This window comes from Amphichorda felina (genome assembly GCF_050947745.1).
Source record: "Amphichorda felina strain 45539 chromosome Unknown scaffold_5, whole genome shotgun sequence".
Lineage (NCBI taxonomy): Eukaryota > Fungi > Ascomycota > Sordariomycetes > Hypocreales > Bionectriaceae > Amphichorda > Amphichorda felina.
Window position 1 is genome coordinate 1,333,210 of NW_028145045.1, and position 25,543 is coordinate 1,358,752.

At 55.8% G+C, this 25,543-nt stretch overlaps 10 protein-coding genes across 10 annotated transcripts; 6 read left to right on the forward strand and 4 right to left on the reverse strand.

Annotated features, from left to right (window-relative positions):
- Positions 1-1,055: 1,055 nt before the first annotated feature.
- On the reverse strand, positions 1,056-2,709 carry ACO1O0_005265 (uncharacterized protein; the record flags this gene model as incomplete). Its single annotated transcript, XM_083194690.1, has 2 exons — positions 1,056-2,471; positions 2,536-2,709. The coding sequence occupies 2 exons, from the start codon at positions 2,707-2,709 to the stop codon at positions 1,056-1,058; spliced, it is 1,590 nt and encodes a 529-aa protein (XP_083049603.1).
- Positions 2,710-4,797: 2,088 nt separating this feature from the next.
- On the forward strand, positions 4,798-5,656 carry ACO1O0_005266 (CFEM domain-containing protein; the record flags this gene model as incomplete). Its single annotated transcript, XM_083194691.1, has 2 exons — positions 4,798-5,029; positions 5,103-5,656. 2 exons carry the CDS (start codon positions 4,798-4,800, stop codon positions 5,654-5,656), a joined length of 786 nt encoding a protein of 261 aa, XP_083049604.1.
- Positions 5,657-7,262: 1,606 nt separating this feature from the next.
- Positions 7,263-8,652, forward strand: ACO1O0_005267 (FAD-dependent oxidoreductase; the record flags this gene model as incomplete). The annotated part of the gene is made up of 4 exons (XM_083194692.1): positions 7,263-7,270; positions 7,420-7,988; positions 8,077-8,355; positions 8,417-8,652. The coding sequence occupies 4 exons, from the start codon at positions 7,263-7,265 to the stop codon at positions 8,650-8,652; spliced, it is 1,092 nt and encodes a 363-aa protein (XP_083049605.1).
- Positions 8,653-8,856: 204 nt separating this feature from the next.
- On the reverse strand, positions 8,857-10,033 carry ACO1O0_005268 (class I SAM-dependent methyltransferase; the record flags this gene model as incomplete). The annotated part of the gene is made up of 2 exons (XM_083194693.1): positions 8,857-9,575; positions 9,664-10,033. 2 exons carry the CDS (start codon positions 10,031-10,033, stop codon positions 8,857-8,859), a joined length of 1,089 nt encoding a protein of 362 aa, XP_083049606.1.
- Positions 10,034-12,884: 2,851 nt separating this feature from the next.
- On the forward strand, positions 12,885-14,200 carry ACO1O0_005269 (lipoate synthase; the record flags this gene model as incomplete). Its single annotated transcript, XM_083194694.1, has 2 exons — positions 12,885-13,839; positions 13,908-14,200. 2 exons carry the CDS (start codon positions 12,885-12,887, stop codon positions 14,198-14,200), a joined length of 1,248 nt encoding a protein of 415 aa, XP_083049607.1.
- Positions 14,201-14,423: 223 nt separating this feature from the next.
- ACO1O0_005270 (putative RNA methyltransferase) lies at positions 14,424-15,568 on the reverse strand (the record flags this gene model as incomplete). Its single annotated transcript, XM_083194695.1, has 3 exons — positions 14,424-15,297; positions 15,348-15,487; positions 15,542-15,568. The coding sequence occupies 3 exons, from the start codon at positions 15,566-15,568 to the stop codon at positions 14,424-14,426; spliced, it is 1,041 nt and encodes a 346-aa protein (XP_083049608.1).
- Positions 15,569-15,822: 254 nt separating this feature from the next.
- On the forward strand, positions 15,823-16,609 carry ACO1O0_005271 (thioredoxin; the record flags this gene model as incomplete). Its single annotated transcript, XM_083194696.1, has 3 exons — positions 15,823-15,901; positions 15,976-16,364; positions 16,454-16,609. The coding sequence occupies 3 exons, from the start codon at positions 15,823-15,825 to the stop codon at positions 16,607-16,609; spliced, it is 624 nt and encodes a 207-aa protein (XP_083049609.1).
- A 396-nt stretch (positions 16,610-17,005) lies between these two features.
- Positions 17,006-19,512, forward strand: RSM22 (mitochondrial small ribosomal subunit Rsm22-domain-containing protein; the record flags this gene model as incomplete). The annotated part of the gene is made up of 2 exons (XM_083194697.1): positions 17,006-17,018; positions 17,162-19,512. The coding sequence occupies 2 exons, from the start codon at positions 17,006-17,008 to the stop codon at positions 19,510-19,512; spliced, it is 2,364 nt and encodes a 787-aa protein (XP_083049610.1).
- Positions 19,513-20,180: 668 nt separating this feature from the next.
- Positions 20,181-21,953, forward strand: MET1 (uroporphyrinogen-III C-methyltransferase; the record flags this gene model as incomplete). The annotated part of the gene is made up of 2 exons (XM_083194698.1): positions 20,181-20,493; positions 20,560-21,953. The coding sequence occupies 2 exons, from the start codon at positions 20,181-20,183 to the stop codon at positions 21,951-21,953; spliced, it is 1,707 nt and encodes a 568-aa protein (XP_083049611.1).
- A 339-nt stretch (positions 21,954-22,292) lies between these two features.
- On the reverse strand, positions 22,293-24,206 carry ACO1O0_005274 (ferric reductase family protein; the record flags this gene model as incomplete). Its single annotated transcript, XM_083194699.1, has 1 exon — positions 22,293-24,206. One exon carries the CDS (start codon positions 24,204-24,206, stop codon positions 22,293-22,295), a length of 1,914 nt encoding a protein of 637 aa, XP_083049612.1.
- Between the last annotated feature and the right edge of the window lie 1,337 nt (positions 24,207-25,543).

Genomic DNA, 25,543 nt, shown 5'->3' on the forward strand with positions numbered 1-25,543 from the left:
CCAGGCCGTGGTGTTTGACGCGCAATGACAAGGACAAGAAAAAGAGGAAAGGAGAAAAAAATCCAGACAGGCCCCTCCAACCGATATCATTGAGCATGCGGCAGGACAAGAAACCGAGGCCCCCTGACAGCTAGGCTCCCCAGAAAAAACCTCCCCAGGACGGACTCAACCCCGAGGGCGGAGTCGTCCAGGACTCCAGGTTGGGGAGTTTTTGGGGAGGAGGAGAGGACCCAATTGTTATTGGGGTACTGTGGGGTTGGACATTTGCCGGATGCGCAGGCAGGGATGAAGACAAACGGCGCTCTCGCTATTGGCTGTGCGAGTCCGTGATGCAGCACTGCTGCTCGATATCCCCATCCCGAATTTCCGGGCCAGAAGTCTCAGTCTCTCAGCAATCTCAAGGTTGCCTCAGATTCTGCCAGAGACCCAACCACGTGCCTGGCGTTGGTGGGCGAGACCCTAAACTCCCCGCTCCCGACGCTTGCCAACGCCACCAAATGAATCCATTCCCTGCATTGGCTGCATTGGCTGCATCGGCAGGGGATAATGCCCAGGTGGATCTTGTTCCTGGCCGAACTTGAACATCCGTGTGAGGCCCCCCCCCCCCAAGTCCCCCATATGCAATTCAGCCATACGTATTCCGCAAGTCCAGTCCCAAAGCCTCCAGCCTCTTCGGATAAACCCAACTTCTTCGGATGCGAGGTACGGCTACGGGGTGAAGCCTGTTCCAAGACCTTGGATAAGATTTAAACCTGCGCGCCGTTACCCCAGGATGTCATGTTCTATTTGTTACCCAACTTGCTAGCCAACGCACCTGCCTGCACCGTGAAGCCCCATCACCACACACTATTACTACTACTATGTACGTACATTTAACTATCCGCACACATTCGTTCCACATTGATCGTCTGCCTCATCACAACACCTACATAGTACCTGTTCTCCACCAGCTCAACACAACTTACAAGTGCCTAGCTATCCAACCCTTCTTCCCCGGACCATAACTGCATCACGGTCCCAGCCCATATCTAGGCGGTCCTTTGTGATCATCTCTTCTACTCTGTGCTCTGGGTGATTCTGCAAACGACGCGACCACGAAGGCCATTGATATTCAAAAACCTCCCATCGGTATGGACGCCTAAACAACGCGGCTGAAACGCGTTCCATCGAAGAACTCCATCGCCTGCGTGCGCGAGACTTATCGGGAACTCTCGTCGTACTGAGGCACCGGTGAATCTGGCCATATTGGCGTCGCTGCGGACACGAGGCCATCCGTGTCCCGTGTCGGGAAACCCGCCGTGCAGAGCCACCGCCTCAAACCAAGGATACTTTTCCACACACGCCTCGCGGATCAGGTCAAGGGCGTGCGGGACCTGCGACAGGAGCTTATGGTAGGTCTTATACAGGATCCGATCCTCTTTACCAAGCGCTTGCATGGAGGGGATGAAAAATGACGGCCAGAAGTAGTGCATCCTGGAATGCTCAAATGTGTTCTCCAGCACGGCGCGGGCTTGCCCCTCCAGAATCTGCACATACTTGGTGAGATCCTCGCCGTACCGCACGCTTGTGCGGAATGCACGGCTTCTCCCCCCAAGATCAGGAGCTGGATCCACAAGATCGGGAGCCAGCTCTACCTGGATCTGAGTCACCAGCTCCAATGGAAGTCCCTTGAAGAGGAGCTGGTAGGCGGCTTGCATGTTGCGCACCCGAGCAGCGGTCCTCAGCTTGAGGAGCAACTGAAGAAAAAGCAAGTCGTGCCTCCTGTGCTCGCTTTGGTGGTAGACCGCCCTCAGGGGAATGCGCCGTGGTTCGGCCAGAAAATCGTACGGTCGTGTTGATATCCGACGAAACAACGCATAGTCGCTGATGCAGTCCTCTGGACGAAAGTCCAATTCAAGGGGGTCGTCATACCCAAGCCCTACTACAGAGGCTATTGTGAAGGCGAAGCACATGTTGTCGCAGTCTTCCCTGATAAACAACCACAGGAAAATACTGCGATCATAACCTGGAACGTACCGAAACAGGCCCTGGGCGTAGTCGCTGAAGGTGCCTTCTAGAGCCTGTTTAACTGCAACCCCAGACTGTATATTCCTCATAGCCCTCCGATACTCGAGGCAGAGTCTCTCGAGACTCCAACGAAGTTCTTTCATCATCCCACGAGTCTGTTGACCGCCCGCGACCGCAATTTCTGTCCAACCCTTGCCGTCGAAGAGGATATCCCGTGGATGGGAACCCGTCAGCGTCTGGAGCAGGTCTTCCCGCTCCCGAAGCCTAGACTTTGCCTCGGACAGTTCCCAGCAGGCTGCTCTGTGGGGCTCGAAGGCGGCCGGTCCGGAATGCTGCTCGCATGCAAAGACGAGTTGGCAGTTCGGGCACGGGGTTAGCCCTTGGGTAGTGTTGCAGGCGATACAACATGGGTTAAGGTGAGGGAGCTGATACAGCGGCAGGATTTCCTCATCAAGCCAGTTTTTCTAAAAGCTCAGTGGTTAGCCCGCCATTGTCTAAAACCCACACCCGTTGCATTGAGAGACCTACCCTGCTGTAGAAGTCCCATTCGCCGTCGCTATCAAAGTCTTCTTCGTACTCGGGGCCGTCCTCGCGCCTATATGTCCCGTCTAAGTAATTGAAGATGTGGGGTTCAACTGGGTAATGGTGCACATAATCTTCGGGCCCTCCACTCTCCTCCTGGAAATGAATGATGCCGTCCATGATGGTTTCGGTGGCCAGAGTCTTCAAAGGAAAGAAAAAGGAATCTTGGCAGGATTATGGTTGTGTCTAGAGATGAAAATCAATGATCTGGTGAATCTGGTACACCAAAACTATGCAGCTGAATGGGTCTGTATACATGAATATATATCTCTCACTACCTCACGCTACTACCGTCCCAGATTGTAACCACAACGAAGGCAGTGGGTTGTGCAATTAGACCAGCAGACAAAGAGAGGCTTAGATAATAGGAACAATTGGTAGACTCGAGGAACTCGAGTTGTTCTGACAGAACAAGGACCTTGGCAGCGAACATGATCATGGATGGGCTCCGGCAAAATTGAACAAAGAAAGATCTCAGATCAGGGCCCCAAGAAAGAGATAATTGTATACCATTGGCTGCTGTTTTGAGAAACCCCCACTCGGAGAACAATGGGAAACGATATAAGACAGTGAGTGTAGGCTTAGACTTGGAATCTTGCCAGGGTAAAGTTTACCAAGGGTTGTCCTCTTGAACAATGGTGGCTCTAGCACCATTCGTGAGCAAACTATAAAGACAATGGACAGCCATCGTTTTAACCTAACTGCGTATTAAAAATCTGCATTAAATATATTTATAACCTTTTTTTAAAGAAAAATATATACTGGAGAGGGGGGACAAGGCCCTATTAGTATTCACACCAGGTTGCCCTCCCCTGAGGAATAACTTGAGATGGAATTCTAGTCCTTCCAACAGTCGTTCCACACCACATGCATGTCTACTTGCTTAATTACCTAGGTAGTATTAAACTATAATCTAGGCACTTTTAGAATATAGTAAGGCAAGTACTTTGGTTAGGCTTGGTACATTTCAAGTAAGCGGCGCCACCTAGGTAATGACTTTCACATCGTTTAAATCACGGTCACTAGTATTACACCTGTCGTTTTCCCGTCACCGCTGCGTGTCCGCGATGTCTGCTTGGAGAGGGCTTTCAGACATTCCCGCTGGTAGCATGTGAGAGAGGCCAGGCTGCCCTTCGTTAAAACGGACCCCTATTATGCCACATGAGGCTCAACTACCAAAGCCTCATTTTCGGACAAGCCAAGCCGCCTCCTGCCGGTAGATGGATTGTTGCGGGGGGTGGTGCAGGGTAACAACCCATCTCCACCTCCCGACGTGGAGTTAGGCTCTAAAGGCTCGGAGGATTGCACAGAGGGGATATGCACTCAGGCAGAGGTCCAGTCAGGTTCGAGACACTTAAGTGTTGCAGATACATAATTGGTGGGCACTCCTTCTGTCCCCGGCAAAATGCAGCTTGGGAGGATTGGGAGTTTGGAAAGGCGCTCTTCTCTAATCCTCCGGGTCTTTCCATTTCGAAGAAGAGGCCGCTTACGGTAGGCAGCACTTACGAAAATAGCAGTTGGGCAATCAGCAATGGAGAAGGAGCAAGTCAGACTCCACCAATGGATCCGGCATTTCCCAGCGACTCTGGGGGAATCTTACCAACAGGCTTCATGCTACTCCGTACAGGCTACAAGTATGCCCAACCAGCCAATCTGGTGCTGGGCGTGTTTTTCAATCTGACATACATAGCACGACGGATACTAATGCTATTAATTGTTTCTGGGCTCGGACAACACGAGGGAGATCGGCAGAGGACGGCGCAGCAGCGGCCCTTTTTGTAGTTCCCAGTGGTCGAGTCTTTCTGGGGTAGATCGTGGCACGTTACATACAATGCCACATTGCAGCAGTAATACGGCACGACGCCCGTGTCGCTGGTTTCAAGGCCCGAATCTGACTCCCGTACTCGCGCCCACCTTCTCTATCTGGAACCAAAATATCACCGAGGAAGATCCTCCTCTCTACAACAAGCTGTCGTGGCAGATTGGCGGTTGAGGACCAGGGGGAGCGCACCCATGGATCGCAATGCGTGTTGCTCGGATCCTTCCATCCTTCCCACCCTCCACCAACATCCTCATAGGCTTTGGCAATGTCACCTCGCGAAATTGATGGCCATCATTAATAGAGGCCGATTCCCCTTCTTTTTTCTTCCTCTGGTTGTCTCATACGTTCCTGATCCCAAACAATCAGCACTCGCTTAATCCATCAACATGGCTCCTCTCCGTACCTATCTGCTCCCTGCGGCGTTCGCTGTCGCCGCAGTGCGCGCCACGAGCATTGAGGACTACGTCCCCGCCTGCGCCCCCAAGTGCATCTACACGGCCGTCGAGGAGAACTCGACCTGCGAGAAGGACGACAACGAGTGCATCTGCCGCGACATCTACTCCCTCAAGACGCACAGCGAGGACTGCATCGAGGAGGCATGCACCGAAGCCGAGTTTGGTGAGTGGCCCCCGCGCGCAACAGCGCAATGACCCGAAATCATGACCACGTCTCTGACCAACCGTGACTCTAGGCGAGGCCATGGCCGGCTACGACAAGTTCTGCAAGGAACTCGGTAGCGACGAGCCCGCCCCTGAGCCCACCAGCACCGGCCTGGGTGAGCCTGAGCCTGCGCCCACCAGCACCGGCCTGGGTGACCCCGTCTCTGCGCCCACCAGCACCGAGCTCGGTGAGCCTGAGCCTGCCCCTACCAGCACCGGCCTCGGCGAGCCCGTCACCGTCTCGACCTCGGCCGGGGCGCCCCCGCCTGAAGACACTGGGGTCATCAGCATCCCCGAGGGAGCAGGTCCCCCCCCCACCACCGTGGTGCAGACCCCCGGCCCCAGCACTGGACTCGGAACCCCCGCCCCGGCTCCCACTACTACTCCTGGAGGTGGTGAGGGTGGTAATGGTGGCGGCGATGGCGGCGATGGCGGCGATGGTGGCGATGGTAGCGACGGCGGTGACGGCGGTGACGGCGAGCCTACTGGCCCCGACACGCCCCCGGATGGTGCCGGTGCTGCCCTCGGCTCCAACGTTGGTGTCCTTGCTGGCGCCTTTGTGCTCGCTGCCCTGATCGGCATGTAAGAGCGTCTGGTAACTCCAAGTCCAAGGAACGAGCGCTGGTATAATATTCAATTTCGTTGGGTTTCGCCGCTGTGCGGCAGGTATATACGAAGCCGGGCGAGTAAAACATTGTGTACATAAGGGGGATTACCGGGATATTCGATATTTATTATCTACCTAGTTTAAAAAGCCGCCCCAAGGCGCAAGAATGACAAAACTGTCTATAAAGAACCCGGGTTATTACCGTACAATAGTCTAGCGGATGGCTGGCTGGTCCTTAGTTGGGTTGATCCCCATATCAAATATCGATCCGCCAACCCTCGAGTCAAGACAGCCCAATCTCCCATGAGAAGAAACCCGGGAACTTAGAATTAAGTCTCGAAAGGGCTGATTACCGAAGAGGCGGGAGGGCCACATTAAACCCCTGTCAAGGTTCCTGTCTGACTCTGTCTGTCGGTTAGACACGGGAAGCTTAGACTGTGTTTCGATTCATGTAAGACCCGGCGAGGCGCAGCCCCAGCGCCCATGAGACCAAGACGGCATCCAAAACAGTGGCACCTTTCCGTGTCCGCTTAACCGGGACTCGGGAGTTCTACTACTAGTATTACGATCGTTGTGTGGGGAAACTGAGAGCCACCTTGTGACTCTGGGGCCTGGGCCCAAACCAGGCTGGCCCTGGAACCAGGCTGGCCGGCCTTGGAAGTTGGGAGAGCCTCCCTGCCGTGTTGTGGGGGCGGTGTCATATATCGATTATTGACATATACATGGTACAGCAAATATCTCGTATTATATCACGAGTAGTATTACTAACTATTATTCGTAATTCGTATGTGGCAATGGGCTAGCATTAGTGTCCCAGCACCCCAAGGACTCGATGGCCCGGAGAGCTGATACCACGATCACTTTACAGCTGATGCTGCCAATACTACATACCTTGCTGATACTAGTGCATACCTGTGCGATTACGTATTTGTCTTAAACATTGTGCTTACCAGTAGCTTGGTACTTGGGACCAAAGTACCCTCCTAGAGACTCGTTGTGCATCCGATGCCATGCAGGACAGGGCTAAGCTTGTCGAAGTCTCGATGCGCAAATCAAATCGCCGCATCCTCCGCACCAGTTTCTGTATTATGTACGCGAATTGCGACCGGTGAATGGATAATACTCGTATGCAACCCATCCTCCAGGTTACCAATGACCAGTCACACCCCTGCAGAACAGCTGGGGTCTTGTGCTCTTCAACAAATGCTTGGCACGCTCTTCTAGGTGCATGACAGAAACCCAAACCAGCCAATGTCCATTGCCTGTCAGTCTCCAGCTGCAAACTGGTCCCAATTACGAATAGTTCCTGGCATGGTCATGCCCCACAGCCGGGGGTGTTGACCTACAGTTCGTAAATGTATGAATAGGCGTGATAAGGTGACCCAGTGCTTCCCTCCGGACCCTCCCCTCTTGGAGAGAAGCGATACTGGACCCCGAGACACACGATACTGACGATACCCATATTACCTTTGAACATGGCAATTGATACCCGCCCCAAGAGAGTGGCCGTGATCGGGGCCGGAGTCACCGGCCTTCTTATTGCTCAGGGGTTGAAGAAGGCAAGATATACACCTCCCTTCTTGTTATGCCGCTGTTCCCGAGCACGGCATGGGGGGAGCCCTCTGCTAACTTAAAATCCCCCGTGGCAGAATGGTCTCCAAGTGACTGTTTACGAACGAGACCCGAGTCTGGAATACCGCGGTAAATGCTCTTCAAGCCATCGTTGCAAAGCAGTTCAACAGGGACGGGGTTCTGACCATCCTCACAGACAACCGCCCAGTGAGCTTCCTCATCCACTGGGGCTTTGAGAGCCTCAAGGAAATCCTCCCCGGCGAGCTCTGGTCCCAAATCCACACGGTATTCTGCAATCCTGCCGATGCCACCGACCTCGAGTCCCCCGGCGTCACCTTCTTCCAGGGACACACGGGGGAGCTCCTCTTCCAGGCGCCGCCCACCGTCATGAGGCGCATGACCCGGCAGAAGCTGCGGCGGCTCGCCACCACGGACATCGAAATTTGCTGGAACAAGACCCTCGAGTCTTTCCAAGTGGCGGAGGGTCCCGTCGACAGCGTTTCTCTGAAATTCAGTGACGGCTCCGAGGCTACCGCGGACGTACTTGTGGGAGCCGACGGTCCCAGGTCCCAGGTCAGGGGGATGCTGCTTGGCCCGGAAAAGTCCAAGCTCACCAAGTCGGATTACGTCTGTGGCTACACGAGCGCCGTGCTGGGACGTGAGTTAGCAGAAAAGATTGTCAAAGCCCATCCCATCTGGACCATGGCATATCATTCCGCGGGAGTCGGTGGAATAGGAGGTAAGTTCCCTATGATCAAGTCATTTCTTGTCTAGGAAGTGCCCCCCTTGCCCAATTTTCCATCACTCACCCAAATCAACCCATATAGTCGAGGATGCCATCGACCCTAACGATATGTCGACTTGGGTCTTCAATGTCACTCGCCTCTGGCGAGGCGAGTCGCCACCAGTAAACGGCGACGCGGCCATCGATATCCTCAAGGAGAAAACCCAGACCTTCTGCGACCCGTTCAAGTCTGCCGCTGCGGGTATTCCCGCAGGCTCGCCTTGTTTCGTGCGCGAGCTCTCCTACTGGAAGCCAATCCCATGGCCCAACCACGACGGAAAAGTCACCCTGGCCGGAGATGCTGCGCACCCCATGCTCCCGTGTAAGTGCCCTTGGTTTATGTTCTAACAAAGACCTGTCAAAAACTGATCTGCCTTCCCAAGTCCGTGGCCAGGGTCTCAACCATGCTATGGACGATGCTCTCAGGTTCGTCCGGACCCTCACTAGCGTCTCGGTTGCGAAGAAACCTCTCAAGGAGACGGTTGATGCCTATGATGCCGATGTGGTTAAGAGGGGGGGTCGGGCTGTTGAGACGGCTGTCAAGGAGGGGAACATGGTCCATAACATGGACAATTTTGACCAAACGTTGGTCTCTAAGCGGGGGCTTGCTAAAGAATAAACACGGCGGATAAACAAGATAAGATCTCCAGCCACGAAGGGTCCTCTGTAGATTGGTCTGCTTTAGCCTCTAATCATCTTAACACCGATACTCAATGCTCGCTCCATAACAACGCTAATAACGATGGAACCCTACGCTTGAGGGGATGATTAAAAAAAAAGGAAGAAAAAAAAGGAAGAAAAAAAAAAGAAAATATCGTTACCACTAGCGCAGAGGCTTCTGGCCATATACGACATGAAATGTGAAATAAGCATGGACAGATGTGTCCATCATGGCCCTCCGTACCTCGGTCAGGAAGACCTCAAACTCCTCCAACGACCACTTGAGACCGCGCGTGCACGCGCCCATGGCGGCGCCTTGCAAAGCGTCCCACACGACAGATCGGTGGTAGGTTCCGACCATTTTCATCTTGGGATCCCTGGGCCAGGTGCCCAGAGGCACCTTCCAGACCCTCTCCTCCACGTTGACGAAGCCCGCATCAACGACCCGTCCGCGGTTTTGGTCCAGGTTTAGGAGATCGATGCCGAATGTCCTGAACCCCTCAACAATGTATTCAAGATAGAGCTTCATCGCCCAGTCATCAGGCATAGTATTGTCGTCGCATTTGCTTACAAGCCGCATTTCCTGCAGTTCGATCCATCCGCCGGGTTTGAGGGCCCTATAGGCAGTCAGAAATGGGGTCGCAAAGTATCCTGGCGGGGAAAAAGTAATCCCATACTTGTATGCTTGATTAAGAAGTCGAGGCCAGTCCTTGATGCCCATACATACGTGTCTGGCGTGGACGAGATCGAGGCTTCCTTCCGCATCAACCCAGTCGGACTCGGCATCGTCGACGTAGAATTTTACATTAGGGGGCACCCAGGGTGGTTGGATCGGGCTTAGGTCTATACCGACAACCTCGGCGCCTGGAAATTCGTCACCCACTGGAAAGTTTGGCGGCGTTAGCGACGTTGGCAAGGTATTTCGCTTGGATAGAGGAGGTATTACTGTCTATCGCCCAAGCCCCAGTACCGGTTCCCACGTCGAGGATTTTCTGGGGGTTCTCGAGTGGTGAAAAATGCAGCTTGCCATCACACACATGCAAAACCATGGCGTGCTTCATATCCTCGCGTTCCTGCTCGGGTTCGTCGTTGGGAAGGAGGTACCGGCCCTCCTTGAACTTATGAAACCGCCTGTTATTCTCAAAGACATGGTCACGCACGCTCGACGCCAGGGACGTGGAGGCGGCTGAATCCGAGTCGGTCGCGTAGTCTTCTTCGCTGGCAGTGGAATCGGGCTCGATGGCATTTTCGGCGTCGGGGAATAGGTCATCGTCCAGATCATTGCGACTCGGGGAGGGTGCCACCGGGCTTGATGATGCAGTCTTGTCAGAGTTCGCCATCGCATTTATTAGCAAGCTCCCAACAAAGACCCACGCGGACAGGACGGCAGAGTCAACTGCCAGTGTGACACATATGGCTGCTCAGGGGCTCGAAAACGTGGCAAAGGGGGGGGAGGCTGAGGGCCGGTAGAAGGTGATGCTGGGAGGGAGGCATAATATGGCATAGTACTACGCAGTACGAAGTAATAACAGGTTCCAGGCTCTGGGGACAGCGGGTAGGTCAGTAGGCTTGCTGGGAAGTTCAAAATGGAAAGTCCAAGCGGGTCCTTGGAGGGGATGGGGGGGATGGGAGGATGGGGGGACGGGGGGGTAGTCGATCGGGGCCCCGGTGGACGGGCACAGCCGTTGGGCACCAGTCCAGTCTTAGCCCTCTTAGCCTCTCCAGGGCTGCCATTCACTACCATTCACCGCCACCACCCACTAGGAGTCTCAGACTGTCATCCACCAAGTCGAAGAAACTCGGAGGTTCAAGGCTGAGTGCAGGGGGAGAGAAGGGACAAGAGGCTAAAAGCAAACTAGTACGAATACTCGCAGGCTCAACCAGCAGCCCAGCTCTTGCCGGCCAAGACTGTGTGGTCTTGTGCCGGGGCGGGTGCCGGTGGAGTTCCAAGGGTGTCGGCCCCATCCAGGCCTAGCGCCGTTGCTCTTTGGCCTCAGCCCACTGCAAGTCTGCGCCAGTCACCCCCCGACGTCGAGAACACCAAACCTCCATCCACCCGATTCTTCCTCCTCATACCACTACTCGTACTGCGTGCTACTGGTAATATGCAGTACCTTCCAAGTACACAGCACCATCTTAGACTTAGATATATAATCAACCCATCATACTTCACTTGCAGCCCGGACCACTCCCACGCCGATGTAGGTTCAGAAGAGACGCACGATTGCCGGCCGGGTATGATGTATACGTACTACTGCCGAGGAGATAACTCTTTCACCCAAGCATTCCCACGACAATAGCTCCGTCTCTTGCCCGACTAGCCCGGGCTTCTAAGAATGTGCCACCGTATCGGACCACCTCGGCGTCACGCGTTGACCACCGTCTGTCACGTATGCACCCAGCTCTGTAGGGGTGGCGATGGCGGGTGTGATGTCGTAAACACATCTGATTTATCATCCGAGACCTTTCGGCGCGTCCCCCCAAAAAATGATCAAAACTTCCCTGCTTACCATGCTGGTGGCTGTCCGATAACATCGAAACTAACCTCGCCGGGACGGACGCGCAGCTCCTTCAAAAAGCTATCTGATGCTGCAGGAACAACCAACTGGAATGGGAAAATTGCGCACCGTCTGTGACCAGGCCGGTCTCGACCTCATCGCTCGAGTGGAAAAGCTCTTCTTAGAACGATGTAAACCTGATTCCGCTCCTACTACGCAGTAGTAGTCGGTCGCCTACAGAATCTTCTTACTTTTACTATAGACCCTCTTTGAGCCACCGATCTGGCCCTTCTACTTGTCCATGTCTCTCCCCAAGCATCCACGCTGAACACGCCCCACCTTTAGACTTAGACTCCATAACTGCGACTAAGTTGTTGTTATTGTTGTTGTGTTCCCAGAACCTAGTTGGCGTGCTTTGAGCGACACCGTGCCATTCCCCAAGCTGGAGATACGAGTATGAAATCTGTCAGGGCCTTGCGCCAAGGTATCCTGTGGAGCGTAACAAAGCTCCGTACGATTACGTAGCCTCAGTCCTCCGTAGCTCCCGCTTGACAGTCCCGTAGCGTCTCCACTTGGGGAGGCTCAGAGGAGTGAGCGGCATGGCGCGCACGGGGTGCACGTGGCCCTAGGAATGTCGGGCATGAGTCATGACTCGCCCTGGCAGAATGGATTGGATGGATCTCAAGGTATCCGTCCGTAATACTAGTGCCATCTGCATACATTCAAGACTATCGAGAGTCTGGAGATATTTCTCCTACACGCCGGGTTTGCTTTGATACCTGTAATCCAACCCTGGACGAGGCCATCAAGCATCTGGAGAGGGCCACCGGGTGTGAAAGAGTTAACATTGGGGTCTGCGGTCGTTGTAAAGGGTTGCGGCGTCGAGACAGAAGCTGATCCCCAGTTGCTTCAGGTGGTTCATGTTTTCAGCATGGCCTGCTCACTGCAGAATCCTCACCATCATTGCCATCAGCTGAAACCTGATTCGCATGGTTGCATCCAACCTTTTTTTTTTTACGTTTGGGGCGGGGAGCTTCAGTAATATATCATCTCTGTCGTTTTGCAAGCCTTCGGTGCCGTTGTCGGTGTTTCGGATCCCACCCGAGTATGGCTGGCCTGGGCGAACTGGGTACAGCCATGTCTAATATTATATCGTGGCTGCGGCGTTGGTTTTTGGTCCAAAAGAAATTGTAGAAGCGAAATCCCGCAACATCAGTTCACGAGGACCTGATACGCAGGTATAAGAAGATTGCAACACGCTCAGAGGAGAATGGTTCAAGAGATTCAACGCCAGCTTACCTTCTGTGGCCTTGGTCGGAAGAACTGCCGGCGCTGGCTGGCAATCTACTCGTATTTCGCCTGCAAATGTTTCGACGATCCAATGCTATATACGGGTAGTTATTGGCATTCGCCCACGCCGAATTTTGCAAATGATTTCAACGGGAATTTTTTTTCTTTTCCTCCCATGGCCGTGAGTGATGTTGACTATGGCAGAGCTCGGAGCTGAGCCGGCGGCTGATGGCGCTGGAACGGCAGCCTTCAGGCCCTGGCAGATCTCCCAACGCTGTATCGGGTCCAATCGGCTTTGCCCCAGTTGAACCCGATTTTCAACCCCCATTTCCAGGCGACGCGCATCATCGACTCTTACAACTCTTCTCATTCTCCCTACCCTCGCCACAGCCTTCCGACAAAAATGGCTTCCATGGCTCCCACAATGCAGAGAGCACAGATGCCCCTACGGAGGGCGCTCACATCAACCCCGTTGGCGGTGCGGACCTTTGCCACCGTGCCTTCGTCCCCCAACAACGCGAATAAGACCTCGACACTCAGGCCCAAGACCTACTTCAAGGATACCACTGTCGGGACCTTCGACGACTTTCTCGGAACCTCATCTGCGTCTCAGCCGCTAGCCCCCACCGAAGCGTACACCCTGAGGACCGCCCAGGTCGGTCCGGAAGGCAAGAAGAAGACCATCACCCGCCTCCCCGAGTGGCTCAAGACCCCGATCCCCGCCGGCAACGAGAACTACAAGAAGATCAAGAAGGATCTGCGCGGCCTCGGCCTGCACACCGTCTGCGAGGAGGCCCGATGCCCCAACATCTCCGACTGCTGGGGCGGCTCCGACAAGAGCGCCGCGACCGCCACCATCATGCTCATGGGCGACACCTGCACGCGCGGCTGCCGCTTCTGCAGTGTCAAGACGAACCGCGCGCCCGCGCCCCTGGACCCGCACGAGCCCGAGCACACGGCCGAGGCGCTGGCCCGCTGGGGGCTGGGCTACGTGGTGCTGACGAGCGTCGACCGCGACGACCTGGCCGATGGCGGCGCGCACCACTTTGCCGAGACGATCCGCAAGATCAAGCAGAAGAAGCCGTCGCTGCTGGTCGAAGCGCTGACCGGCGACTTCCGCGGCGACCTCGACATGGTCAAGGTGGTGGCCGAGAGCGGGCTCGACGTGTATGCGCACAACGTCGAGACGGTGGAGGACCTCACGCCGTACGTGCGCGATCGCCGGGCGACGTTCCGCCAGAGCTTGAGCGTGCTCAAGCACGTCAAGGATGTGCGTGGGAAGGAGGGCATCATCACTAAGACGAGTCTGATGCTGGGCCTGGGTGAGCAGGAGAAGGAGGTCATGGACGCGCTGACCGGTGAGTTGCCATACATCGCCCGCTGCAGGATGTTCGGAAGATTGGAAAGCTGACAGAGTATACCACAGAACTGAGGAAGGCCAATGTTGACGTCGTCACCTTTGGCCAGTACATGCGCCCCACCAAGCGACATCTCAAGGTCGAGAAGTACGTTACGCCCGACGAGTTCGAGATGTGGCGGCAACGCGCGCTGGACATGGGCTTTCTCTACTGCGCCAGCGGGCCCTTGGTCCGTTCCTCGTACAAGGCCGGTGAGGCCTTCATCGAGAACGTGCTCCGCAAGAGGGCGGGTCAGAAGGTGCCGTCCGGGACCAGCATCGATCAGGCTGCGGCGTTACATGCTGAGAAGCCCACCGCCTAATTCGAGCAGGCCTAGTCTTTTTTTTTTTTTTTTGGTATAAATCATGGATATAAATTAATCGTTGCCTGATGGGGTTTGCATGGAACGGCGTTGATGGTGCAAGATTTAGGATAGGAAATAGGTCTCAATATTAGAAGCAAGGCCTTCAACATTGACTAAATCAATGAAATCATGGAATCAACATGATATCTCCAGTGCCCCAGGGCTAAATCCATCATATGCGCTAGTATCTCGAATCCCAAGAGCCCTTCAATGCTGTCAAGGTGATGAAGACGGCCTCTTCCGTGCGTATCGTCCGGCTGCCCTGATTCGGCATCACATTGATCCAATGATCAAACAGCTCGCTCGTTCGCGACCCCTGGACGTTCATGGTACATAGCTCCTCGTCATTCATCGATGCGTATTCCAGGCCGCGAGGCCCTCCAAAAACAATGAGAAGATGCTGGAAGGGGACCGTCTGCCCCGGAGGAAACGAGTTCGAAATCGGGGTACCGCGCTCAGACGTGCCGACGCTCAGATCGTAGCCATTCTCGTACGGGCACTCGGTGAAGACAGATGAAAGCGACTCGCACCTCCGAACCTGGTATCCCCAGTAGTACCCTCCCTCCGTCCTCGGTGCCTCTGGGTGGACACATTCGGGGTACCCAGTCTCGTCATCGGGGAGCTTGAGCGTCACTCTCGTCATTGGGGGGATAACCTCCTTAATCTCCACGGGCTGCTCATTGCCAATCTCGACCAAGGTACCTTTGCCTGTGGTTGTCTTGCCCGACAGAGTCACGCCTTCCTTGTATGGGACCCATTCCTTGGGATGTGGGTGGTGCGGCATGTCCAAGCTCGGCAACACAGCGGTGAGACGTAGGTTGGGGTGGAGGGGAAACAGCGCCTTGCGCATGAATGGGGGTGCTTCGAGGAAGTTCAGGATATGCGAAAGGAAGTGGCAAGGATCCGTCTCAGCAGTGTATGAGTTGGGTTCGACGTTGGCAGGACGCAACTTGGCTGGGCTATCGTCGAACACGATGACCTCGTCGACGCAGAAGACGGCGAGAGCTCGAGCAATGCGGCCGGGGATGGCCATGCGCTGATCAGCTGTGGCAAGACTGTATCGTGTCAGCCTATACAACCCTTTAAAAGCTTGTGGTGAGCTTACTCTGACAGAACGCTGCTCGGGACAGCCACGGACACGGTCCAATCCCTACCGCCCTCAACAGGAGTGAACCGAGCTGAAGGCTTGAAGGACATTGGGCGGCCACCCGGACCGGGGGGGCCATTGTGGGCGGTTTTCCGCTTCTGGGGCCTTGTTAGGACTAATCAATCCGTATCTAGAGTTAAGTTAAAACTCACCTTTGCGTTGCGCTCTGAGAAGGACATTGTGTGTAGCTAGTCTGAAGTCTAGGGATGAAGAATTCCAAGTCGGTCAACGCCACGACTGACCAAAAAAGTTCCGTCGCGGGGTGCGTTTGTCCGGCAGAATTGTAGCCAAGCTTTCCGACCGCCTGCCGAATTGGAGACAACGCCACCTGTGGTTGGTCAGCTTCTGGCGCCATCTGGCTGTCCACTTCAACAATGCGACGGCTTGCAACCTTGCCTCCTAAACCATCCATATCAGCGTTACGTTTTCCACCATGAGCGGCCTTGTGAATATTGGCTCGGCTGCCGAGTGGCAGTCCCTGCTCAGCGGCACCAATGTGGTCATCGCAGACTGTACGAGTCCCCCCTTCCATCCCCGCTCTCGTCAACGACCCAGGCTGACCCATTGTGCGCTTTTACCCGTACAGTTTACGCCGACTGGTGCGGTCCCTGCAAGATGATCGCCCCTCACTTTGAGCGCCTCGCCAAGGAGCACTCGCGACCGAAGAAGGTGGCCTTCGCCAAGGTCAACGTCGACAATCAGTCCACCATTGCGCAATCCAACGGCGTCTCCGCCATGCCCACGTTCAAGATCTTCCACAACGGCAACTGCATCGAAACGATCAAGGGCGCCGACCCCTCCGCTCTGTCCGCGGCCATCTCCAAGGCAGTCAAGCTCGCCGACTCACCTGGGGGTGGCAAGCCGGGGGCCGCCTTCAAGACGCCCGGGCGCACCCTGGGCAGCGACGCCCCCGTGGCTGCGCGACGCGGTCCTAGCTTCGATATTGGAAAGCTGTTTAGCATGCTGGTTTCGTTTGTGGGACTGTATATCGTGTCTCTCTTATCAGCATGTAGCCCAAAGAAGCAACAACGCACAGAATCGCGATTGGCTAACTATACACACAGCTCGATGCGTACAAGGCTGCTGAGAACTCGCAGTTCAATATTCATAGGCGGGTAGAGCCCAAGGCAAAGGCAAAGGGGACTGCATCCAGCGCGAACGGGTCCCGACCGCCGCAGAAGCCTGCTTTCAGGACACTGGCAGACCTGGGCTCTGAGTGAAGTTCTAGAATTCCGTTCATAGTCGGAGTAGGGCGTTGGGGTTGTAGCAAATCGTTTTTGTACCGTTAATTTAACACTCGCTGGATCTTATTTGGCTTCTGCGTATTACAATATATCAGTCATACATCAGATACCTTGGTGCCTTAAAGGGTCTCGACTCTCGACCGACTCAGACTCTCTCCACCGGCCCACAGTGATGGAGACCTAGAGCGGAGCCACCGTCCTAGATGACTAGTCTCCCAGCCAATCACCCCAATGTCAATGGCAATTTATAGTCACGTGCTGTCGCGTATCGCCAAAAAGTTCATGATCAAGTTGCCATACATTTTCTTCCGTCAACCACATGTACATTATACACTCTCGTTCACAAAATGCTTTCGGCTAAGGGCATCCGGAATGCCTGCCCGAAGTATAATCTCTCTTCTAATTTATTGTTGAGGCGCAGTCTCTGCAGCAACCGGTCGTTTACTCGAAATCAGCACCCTCACCCTTCCTCCACTTGCGCGCGACCTCCCACGTACCGATCAAGAACAAGGCTATTTTCCTCGTCAGCATGTCTTCTTCAAGGAGAAGGTTCCGCTGGAAAGGCCGAGCCCGAGGATATTGAGCGGGTCGTCCGAGAGGCAAAGCAACGCTTCCGAGATACTTTGCCAAAAGACTATCTAACCGAGGAGGAGTATCTCCTCTACGTGCGACTTTACGGCCCGCCGCTGCGTGAAACAGCGCCTGAGGATGTCGGCATCCCATCCCATGCAGATATGGGGGAGGCGGCTCCACAACCTCCCAACGAGGGCACCCTCCTTAAGGAGGTAGAGGGTGGCGCGTTCGAAGAAATCACGTACGAGATCTCCGCAAAAGAGGAGAATATAGTCGAAGATTTTGAAGAGCGACTTGAGGAGATACTCGAGGAGGAATTGGAAGATATCGAGGAGCTAGATGAAGCAGAGATTGAAGATATGGAGCAGTCCCTGACAGAGGCCAGAGTCCTGGAAATTACGGAGAAGCAGCCCAGCTATGTTGAGGCGGTCGCAAGAAACCAGCGAGAAGCAGACGCATTGCAAACCCTCGCTGAAGACTTTGCGAGGGCTCAGAAGAAACAGAAGGAGGCGGCAATCAAGGCCGCTGCTGAGGCGGAGGCGGCGAAGGCCGGCGAGGTTATGGAAAGCGCAGACGCACTATCGTGGCCCGAGGAGTTCGAGGACGGCCCAATCTACGAAGAACCCAGCGACCAGGTCTATAGGCGGTTCCACCCCTACACCTTAGAGGGTAGTTTCCACGGCAATTCTATCGAAATCCCCGTACCCGGAGAGGAACTCGTTACCCCCATCTCGGAGCTGCTTCGTCGGACCCATGTCGACCATGTCAGAGAAGCTGCTGAGAGGAATTATGGTGGCGCCGGGCTGCCACTCTCTGCAGAGACAGTGACGGGACTGAGGACGGGACATATGGGCGGCGTCGGCTTGCTGGCGAACCAGCGGCAGATGGCGGAAATTGAGGCTGATGCTTTCATGGCTGGTTTCATGCCGGCGGCCTACGCTTCCTGCTTCTCCATTCTTCGTGAAGTGCGCAAGCGCATGGGCAGTGAGTGGATCCAATCCAAGTTGAAGAATGGGGAGGGGTTGAGTGTTCTCGACGTCGGTGCTGGAGGCGCGGGTCTTATTGCTTGGGAACAAATCCTGAAGGCAGAGTGGGAACTGCTCAAGGAAGACGGCAAGGTCAAGGGGGAATCTCCGCCAGGCCAGAAAACGGTCATTGCCGCGTCCGACCGCCTTCGACACCGTCTCAAGACGTTCCTCCAGGACACAACATTTCTGCCCCGTCTGCCTGATTATGAGCATTCAGGCGAGATGCGAGGACCGCGCCTCGACGGCGGAGATCAGCAGCAGCCCCGGAAGAGCTATGATATCATTATCGCCTCCCATCAGCTCCTCCGGGAGAGCGAAACCCACCGCCGTCAGGCAGTGCTGAACAACCTATGGCATCTTCTCAAGAAAGATGGTGGCGTCCTAGCTATCCTGGAGAAAGCCCACCCCCGTGGCTTTGAGGCCGTTGCACACGCAAGGCACACCATGATTCACAGTTTTCTGCTACCGCAATCTGGTGAGCCAAGGATAGCTCCAGAGGACTTCAACCCGACCTACCACCGAGAACCAGAACCCGGTCATGTTATTGCACCCTGCACAAACCAGGGTACATGTCCCATGTATACTCAGCCTGGCAAGGCTAAGGGTCGCAAGGACTTTTGCTACTTCAACCAGAGATTTGTCCGGCCCAACTTCTACACCAAGATGCTACGGAAGCATGCGGACAACCACGGCGATGTCGAGTTCAGCTACGTAGCAGTCCAGCGCGGTGTAGCCAAACCGGCCCACCCCTCAGGCAAGGAGGCGACAGAGATGGCAAAGATAGGCTACGAGCACTCGGAGACAAAGCCAGACATGCAGACTCTGCCGCGCCTGGTGTTGCCGGCTCTGAAGCGCAAAGCCCACGTCACGATGGATGTGTGCACGCCAGAGGGCAAGATTGAGCGGTGGACAGTGCCAAAGAGCTTCAGCAAACTGGCGTACCACGACGCGCGCAAGTCCCGCTGGGGTGATCTGTGGGCTCTCGGGGCCAAGACGCGCGTGGAACGGTCCCTGCGGGTCGGTCAGACGAAGGAGATGAACAGGCGTGCAGAGAGCTCGAGGAGGAAGGCGTTCAAGGCTGAGCTGGATGAGGAGGCCGGAACTAAGAGGCGGAAGCAGCCCCGCTCCAAGCAGCAGAAGAGGCTTGACTTGATTGAGGAGATGCGTCAAGCCGAAGAGGAGGAGATTGAGGAGCTGGCGGAAGAGATTGGGCAGGAAGTGGAGCAAGAGGAGGTCGGTATCCGTAAAGAGGAAAAAGATGAGCGTCGCCAGCGGTGATGAGGGCGTTGCGAGTTTTGGAATGGATAACCTGGGAACTTGTATAATTTGGATAAACACCTACATGTACCACCACTCAGGCACGGGCAGCACACAGGAAAGGCGCGCCTAAGGCCATGTACAATATGACGAGAACATTTCCACGCTTTGTTACACATTGAGTCACAGGGATATTGTAAACTGACATCTCCCTGGAGATGTCAATCGCCGGATTGTATATGCGTGATGCAAAGCGAGCATCTCCGGACATTCGATTGGAGGAGGCACCTGAGTGGTCAAAAAGTGCCCGCCTATCAGAAAAAGTCGAAATAGCTCGACCGTCATTGGCCCGATAACCGGCTCGGGGCGGCATGGCGTCAATTTTGGGCAGACGTTGGAATAGATGCCGATTGCGGCGGCGCAAAATTGGCATACAGGCTCGCAACGGCTTTGGTACTCGTCTCGTAATGGCGCCATGGTTCACTTCAAGTAAATAGAGTCTCACCCAAGATGGTGTTTAACTCTCCTACATAGTATATCAACTGGGCCACGGTGAAAGAAGAGCTGTCTGGGACTGTCAAAAGCATTGCATTGAACTCAACCCTAACCCTCTACCGACCATCGAGGGCCAGAATTCCAGAGTCCGTTCCAGGGTCCATCCCACCATCCCACCATCCCACCTGGCCATCATGGCGACAACATCACCACCCACATCTCTGCTGGCAGGCCTCAACTGCCGTGGAAATATCCACCTCGTTATCGGCACAAACCCCCTCGCTTCCTCAAGATGTGCCCAGTCCCTTGCCGCAGGCGCCCATCCCATTCTCATCGCCCTGCCACAAGCCGACTTACACTACGCTCTTCAGCGCCGCATCGATGACGGCGATGTAAAGTGGGAGCGCAAGACATTCACAGACGATGATCTGCTGCGGTTAGGGAGGGAAGAAGTTGGTAATGTTGTCGACGCTGTCTTCGTCACCTCAGGTCCCCGCGACCCTTCGAGTGCGTCCCACAACTCACCTTGCGCTCGCATCTAGCCAAAGTGCCCCGCTAACGAGACAACCACAGGCGAGCACATCTCCGCTCTCTGCAAGCGTAACCGCATCCCCGTCAACGTCGTCGACGCTCCCCACCTCTGCACCTTTACCCTCCTGTCCACCCACACCGACGGACCCCTACAGATCGGCGTCACCACCAACGGCCGCGGGTGCAAGCTCGCCAGCCGCATCCGTCGCGAGGTCGCCGCGTCCCTGCCCCCGAGTCTGGGCACCGCATGCGCCCGCCTCGGCGAGGTGCGCCGGCGCGTGCAGGAGGAGGACAACCAGGGGCAGATCGGCGAGCTGGACGATGCGACGGGTCAGGACGCCCAGTTCAACAGGCTCGTGGTGGAGGGCGACGATGATGAGCTCCGGACCAGGAGGATGCGCTGGCTGAGCCAGGTATGCGAGTACTGGCCCCTAAGCAGGCTGGCCAGCGTGGGGGATGCCGATGTGGAGGAGCTCTTCCAGTCATACCCTGGGCTTGAACGCAAAGACGGAGGAGGCGATCCTCAGACTCCTGTCAAGACCGGCCGGGTCATCCTCGCAGGCAGTGGACCAGGACACCCCGATCTGCTGACCCAGGCAACGCGCAAGGCCATTGAGTCGGCCGACATCATCCTCGCCGACAAGCTCGTCCCCTCGGGCGTGCTAGACCTCATCCCCCGCCGGACGCCCGTCAGCATCGCCCGCAAGTTCCCCGGCAACGCCGACCTCGCGCAGCAGGAGCTCCTCGACAGCGCCCTCGAGGGCTACCGCCAGGGCAGGACTGTGCTGCGCCTCAAGCAGGGCGACCCCTTTGTCTACGGCCGCGGCGGCGAGGAGGTGGCCTTCCTGCGCGCCAATGGCGTCGCCGACGACCGGCTCGTCGTCCTCCCTGGCATCACCAGCGCCCTCAGCGCCCCACTCTTCGCCGACGTGCCCGCCACCCAGCGCGACGTCGCCGACCAGATCCTCATATGCACTGGCACTGGCAAGAAGGGGAAGCCCCCCGCGCCGCCCGAGTTCGTCGCCTCGCGCACCGTCGTGTTCCTCATGGCGCTGCACCGCATCGGGGGTCTGGTGCGCGAGCTGACTTCGCCCATCGATCTGCCAGAGGGCGAGGGCGGGCACGAGGCAGCGGCGGCGGCAGCGGCGGCGGAGAGGGAGAAGAAGCGCACACTGTGGCCGGTAGACACGCCCTGTGCCGTCATCGAGCGCGCGAGCTGCCCGGACCAGCGCGTCATCCGCACGACGCTGCGGCACGTCGCCGAGGCCATCGAGGCTGAGGGGAGCCGGCCGCCGGGCCTGCTCGTCGTGGGAGCGGCATGCGAGGCACTGCACGCGAGCGAGAAGGGCCGAGCGTGGGCGGTGGAGGAAGGGTTTCGGGGACTGGATATTAGCGACCTGGGGATCGCGAGCGATCTCAAGCTGAGCGAGGCATAATCTGCTCTTGAAGTTATAATAAGCATTTGAAAAGCATTCATAGACGGGGTCACGGGGAACATTGTGGAATTTTCGACAGGTCAGGAGTTTGGGCACTTGCTTAGTAGCTAAGACTATTATACCACCATGCATGAGAAATTAGGGGACACACAACCTGCTGAGGGGAGCCAGGAGCTAATACCTAGGGTTGAAGAATCAAATGTCTGAAAATGGTATTCACAAATGCTATATGCTATGCGGCTTGAATATGCAAAAACCTTGAAACGCCTGTCCAAGAATCACGCCCAATGCCTATTCTAGAAAAAATCCTAATAATGAACCTACTCCGCGATCGTTCGATCACCAAGTAAAGCTCTCTTCAACAAAGTCTATGGCCGTCTCGCCCTGCACCGCCCTCACCGCGCCCCTGACATCGTCGGCCAGTGCACCCGGCCCGCACACAGTGACACACATGGCACCCGTCTGCTCCTGGATCTCCTTGACGAGGAGCAGAGGGATGTTGGGTCGGCCGGGGAACATCTTGACCGTCTCGCTGGCGCTGGTGATGTCCCGGGCGTTGTGGGGCCGTGTGACGAAGACCTGGATGCGGAGGATGTCTTTGCGGTGAGGGATGCGCAGGATAGCGTCCATGTAGGGCCGGACCCACTCGAGGGCCTCATACTCGCGGATGATCCAGACAAGGGTGACACGGCGGGTGGCAACGGTCTCGTTGTTGTAGCCGTTGAGGAGGTGGCGGATGTAGGAAAGCTGGTGGGTGATTCCCGTCGAGCCGGCAAAGAGGACCGCGTGGCCGTAAGAGTCGAGACTATGGTGGCCGGCGTAAGGGCCCTCCAGGGCTGCTCTAACCTTGATGGCGTAGTTGTTGTTGGTGGCTCCCGCCTTGGCCGCATTGTATAGTTTGCGGGTCATACCCGTGTGGGCGCCGATGAGGAACGAAACCGATGTGGAGGCTTTGGTGCGGTCGAAGCCGCCCAGGGGGTCCTTCTCGACTTCCGACAGAGGCAGCCCGGGGTCGGCGATGCTGCTGTGGTCAACCCAGGCGATAGAGAATGGGTGGCTCTCCCAGGGGTTCATTCCCCAGAAGCGAAGATAAGCGTGGGTCCCCGGCCGGATGTCCATATATCGGGGCAGCTGCAGGGTCACGCGTGTTGCCTCGCACGGCATGGGTTCGCAGATGGCATATGTGAAGCTCTTCCGGTGCCAATTTGCGTAGGCGAGGCGTAGGAAGCGTGCAACGCGATCCAAGAGCCACAAGGCCATGATGGCGATGATCCAGGGCAGTTGGGGCAGACGGCCCTTGACATGAGCTGTTATGCAGTGGATCATGGTAGAGGCAAAGATGACAGCAGCCATGATGATGTGCGTATTGAGGAATGTCTCGTAAAAGGCGTGACGGATAGGCGACCAGGACGTGATGAGAAGAAGCCCCAAGACGGCGGTCCCGACCAGACCAGACCCGAAGAACCAGTTCTCCACGATCTTCTTGTTGGCACCATCCCAGCCGAGGTCCGCGACAGCCGGAATGGCCCAGGCAATGGTATGGAGGATGACCTCAATGACTACAGCGCGGCCCATCCAGCGGTGCAGCAGGTTGTAAGTGTCGAAGCTGATTTGCAGCAAGGGGATGAGGGGGTTGTTGCGGCCGGCCATGATGATGAGAGGGACCATGTTGACCATGGCAAGAGTGCCGGAGCGGCCACGCAGCTCGGCGCAGAAGGCGAACTTGTTTTCGTTGTTCCAGTTAAGAAAAAACATGTAGATGATGTTGCTGGCGATGTAGATGGTGATGATGATGGACTGGAAGCGCGAGGGTAGAGTGCCAACGTTGATGGCTGATGAGAGGCGAAACTCGCGGTTATGGCGCTTATTCCACAGAGGAGCATAGATGATGTGTTTCTTGAGGGCGGGCATCCAGCTCCACTGCGCAACCCTCCAGTAGCCCTGTTTCTCGCGAGGCATCGCCATGGCAGAGAGCTGCCGAAGCTGGGCCCAGACGAGCTGGCCTATGCGGATTGTGAGCACAACGAGGGCTGCGCCGCCAAGCATCCACCACAGCGCCTCTTTGAACAGCATATTCATGGGCTGGTTGACGCCGTTGAGGTTCTGCCAGTAAGGAGAAATAGTTGATGTGGGTTCTATGTCGAGGGCTGATTTGTCGATTGCACGTATGTCTATCGTAGGGGTGCCTGGTAATGCTGCGACGCGGGGGTCGAAGCCGGCCATTTGTAGCCGTGAGGAACTCGAGTCGTCCATTGTATGGGATAGGAGAGAAGTCTGAAATGTGAGGAGAGGTTGGATTATACGGGTAATTCTTGGGATAGTGTTCGGAAGAGGCCGGTGCCGGGTCCAGTGGGTGCTCCTTTGTTGAGTGGCCAAGGGGAACGTTCGAGATGGAGTTCAAGGCCAGTGAACAGTGCAAACACGGACAAGACGTCGGGCAGGGGCGAGGAATGGCTATGAAGGTCTGCAGCGAGGCATTGTTGGCACCATACGAGGAACTGCAGAATCGGTTGGGCGCCCAGTGTTCCTTGGTGAACTGATTGCCGTGAAGGTCGCCAAGCAGGACAAAGCCCTAGAAAGTGATGGAAGCGTTACGGAAGATAGCAAAAGTGCGGTTCCTGAAGCCAAAAGTGCTAAAAGACGTGCGGGTTTCTTGTCCAAAGAATGAATCCTAGTAGAAATAGGAGAGATCGCTAGTGTCGAATTGTGGTCGAGAATATTCAACGATGATCGTCTTCAAGCTGCGGCGTTTGATGTCGAGACGTTGGGGTATCTTGATGATGGGAACAAACAACAGCAGGAAAACAACAGACGGGAATGATCAAAAATCTTCGAGGGAGGAATTTGGTCTCTTGTTTCCGACTGAACACTGGCAGCGGTGAACCAGGGCGTTCCGAGACAAAGAGAGAGGCAGAGCTGACGACGCTGATGCTGATGAGATGAAAGAGAGAGAGGAATGTGAAAGGATGCAGGGCTGGGAGACGAACGACCAGCAAGGCTCAGGGGAGAAGAAGCAAGCAGAAGATCTTTGAGATTATCGAGGTTCAGGATTTGTCGAGGTCCGTGGGGTGAGGACGAGGTGAGGGCAGTGAGGTACCTTTAGAAGCCCTGGGAGGTCATCCGTGGTCACTGGTCCGTCACCAGAGTCATCAGAGGTCAATGGTCCCGTCCGTTCCAGGAACCCACCTGGGCAGATACATGTAATAACTAGCAATTCAAAGTTGCACGACACTCCTGACCAGGTATCAGCGCGTGGCTAGTGGTCTTGGCTTCGGAACTACGCAGTAGTACGATTACAACGTACCCCAGTGAGACCTGAGATGGCAGGGCATTGGAGGGTCGGGCGCGAAAACAGGGGCCGCCCCCTGCCCGGCCAGCCGTTGGAATTACGAACGACAAGACCAGCGGGCCCAAGAGGGTCAAGGGCTTGGCCATGACGACTGGCCTGGGCTGGCAAGATTGGCTGCAAGATTGGCTGGGGCAGGGTTGCCCGTCAGACTCAGGAGTATTATAGTAAGGAGAGAGTAGTTTTTGCCTCTTTCGCTCAGTGGGCGTATCGCACCACCAATCGTCCTCGCTGTACGGACCCC